The following is a 1,900-nucleotide window of genomic DNA, read 5'->3' as shown; positions in this document are numbered from 1 at the left end:
GGTCTAGACCTCTCTATAATGTACAGATAGAGCAGGTCTAGACCACTCTATAATTTACAGATAGAGCAGGTCTAGACCACCACACACACCTTACCTTGTACCTGAACACGTATCCTTTCCTCCGTACGTCCCACAGCTGACAGGATGAATCCAAATCCACACGTTCATATAAGAAGACATTTTTCATTAATGCAGATTATGAGTAAAAACACACGTTTTCAATCAGAGATTTCTCTCACACACACACACGCACACACACACACACACACACACACACACACAGACACAGACACAGACAGAGCTTTCTTACACTTGGTGTTTTTATGAAGCAGCAGAGTGTTTACATCCCTACGGAGTCTAACGTTGTTATAAATGAAGTCCTCCACCCGGCTACCTTGATGTTGGTGTCCATGGAGCTGGAGGCGAGGAAGTGTCCAAACGGATGGAAACCCAGACTGGTCACGTTGCTCTTGTGTCCCATCAGAGTCCTGAAAACTGGAGGAGACAGGAAGTCACACAGGCTGATGGTGACAAGTTCACCGAGCACCATGAGGGTGGTCAGATAGCTGGCTATGTAGATGTAGATATATAGATACACACACACACACACACACACACACACAAAGACAGATACGCACACACACACAGAGAAAGACAACAATCTGGGTCTTACTCTTGGCAGCCTCCAGGTCCCAGACCCGTATGGATCCAGACTGGGAACCAGCGACGACCTGCTCCTCTGACGTGTTGAACTGGACACACTCCACTGGGTTCTTATGACCAGTCAAACTCTAGGAACACACACACACACACACACACACACACACACACACACAGACACACACACACACACACACGTTTTCATTTCCAGTCACAACTCAAAACACATCTATTCCCCTTGAATGTCTGCTCTGCCTTTCTGTTCTTTTTGTTGTATAGTATTTTTTTGCTGTTTTTTTGGTGTCTCTCTCTCTGATTGGCTGGTCTCTCTCTCTCTCTGTCTCTCTGTTTGGTTGGTGTCACTCTCTGTCTCTCTCTAATTGCTTGTGTGTGTCTCTCTGTCTCTGATTGGTTGGTGTCTCACTCTGTCTCTCTCTAATTGCTTGTGTGTGTCTCTCTGTCTCTGATTGGTTGGTGTCTCTCTCTGATTGGTTGGTGTCTCTCTCTGTCTCTCTCTAATTGCTTGTGTGTGTCTCTCTGTCTCTGATTGGTTGGTGTCTCACTCTGATTGGTTGGTGTTATCATTTTGGCCTTGATCGTGCAGCCCTGTGAGTTGTAGTGGTCTGGAGGAGACCAGGACTCACCATGATGCAGTTGGCCTTGCTGACGGCCCAGATGTTGACCCTGCAGTCGTCTCCGCCCGTGGCCAGCAGGCGGCCCGAGCTCTTCCCCAGAGCCAGGCACGTAACGCTGCTGGAGTGAGCCTCGAACTCCTCTGTACAGCAACACAGGGGGGACAAATGTAGACCTGGTCTGCCTGTGGAGCAGCTACAGAGCTCTCAGGACGCAGAGTATCCTGATCCATGTAACAACTGGTCTTCAATAATCTACATCTGCCTCTAGTGGAACTTAACATGGAGATAGGATATAAACATCGGTAATAACAACAACTCACGCAGTCTCCAGGAGATCTTGGTGCTGCTGGCTGCAGCCATGCTGTCTCCCTGGGAGACGGCTGCTTCCTGTGGACAACTGGAGACGTTACTTCATCAAGTCCTCCTCCACCTGCAGGGACACACAACACAGAGACATCAGCTTCTCCTCTACAGTCTGCACGGAGCCTCCTCCACCTGCAGGGAGACAAGGGACAGAGACATCAGCCTCTCCTCTACAGTCTGCTCGGAGCCTCCTCCACCTGCAGGGACACAAGGGACAGAGACATCAGCTTCTCCTCTACAGT

The 1,900-nt window shown here is 49.3% G+C and overlaps 1 protein-coding gene across 1 annotated transcript; it reads right to left on the bottom strand.

The window, feature by feature from the left end:
• Positions 1-94: 94 nt before the first annotated feature.
• Positions 95-1,756, bottom strand: LOC117939815 (katanin p80 WD40 repeat-containing subunit B1-like; the record flags this gene model as incomplete). The annotated part of the gene is made up of 5 exons (XM_034865254.1): positions 1,616-1,756; positions 1,305-1,435; positions 674-791; positions 395-495; positions 95-136 (listed from the first exon to the last, which is right to left on the bottom strand). Coding segments are annotated over exons 1-5 (432 nt in total), but the record flags the coding sequence as incomplete, so codon positions are not given.
• Positions 1,757-1,900: the final 144 nt, after the last annotated feature.

Source organism: Etheostoma cragini, unplaced genomic scaffold (assembly GCF_013103735.1).
Source record: "Etheostoma cragini isolate CJK2018 unplaced genomic scaffold, CSU_Ecrag_1.0 ScbMSFa_1184, whole genome shotgun sequence".
Lineage (NCBI taxonomy): Eukaryota > Metazoa > Chordata > Actinopteri > Perciformes > Percidae > Etheostoma > Etheostoma cragini.
Note: the sequence above shows the minus strand (reverse complement) of the source record. Positions and strands in the feature narration are given on the sequence as shown.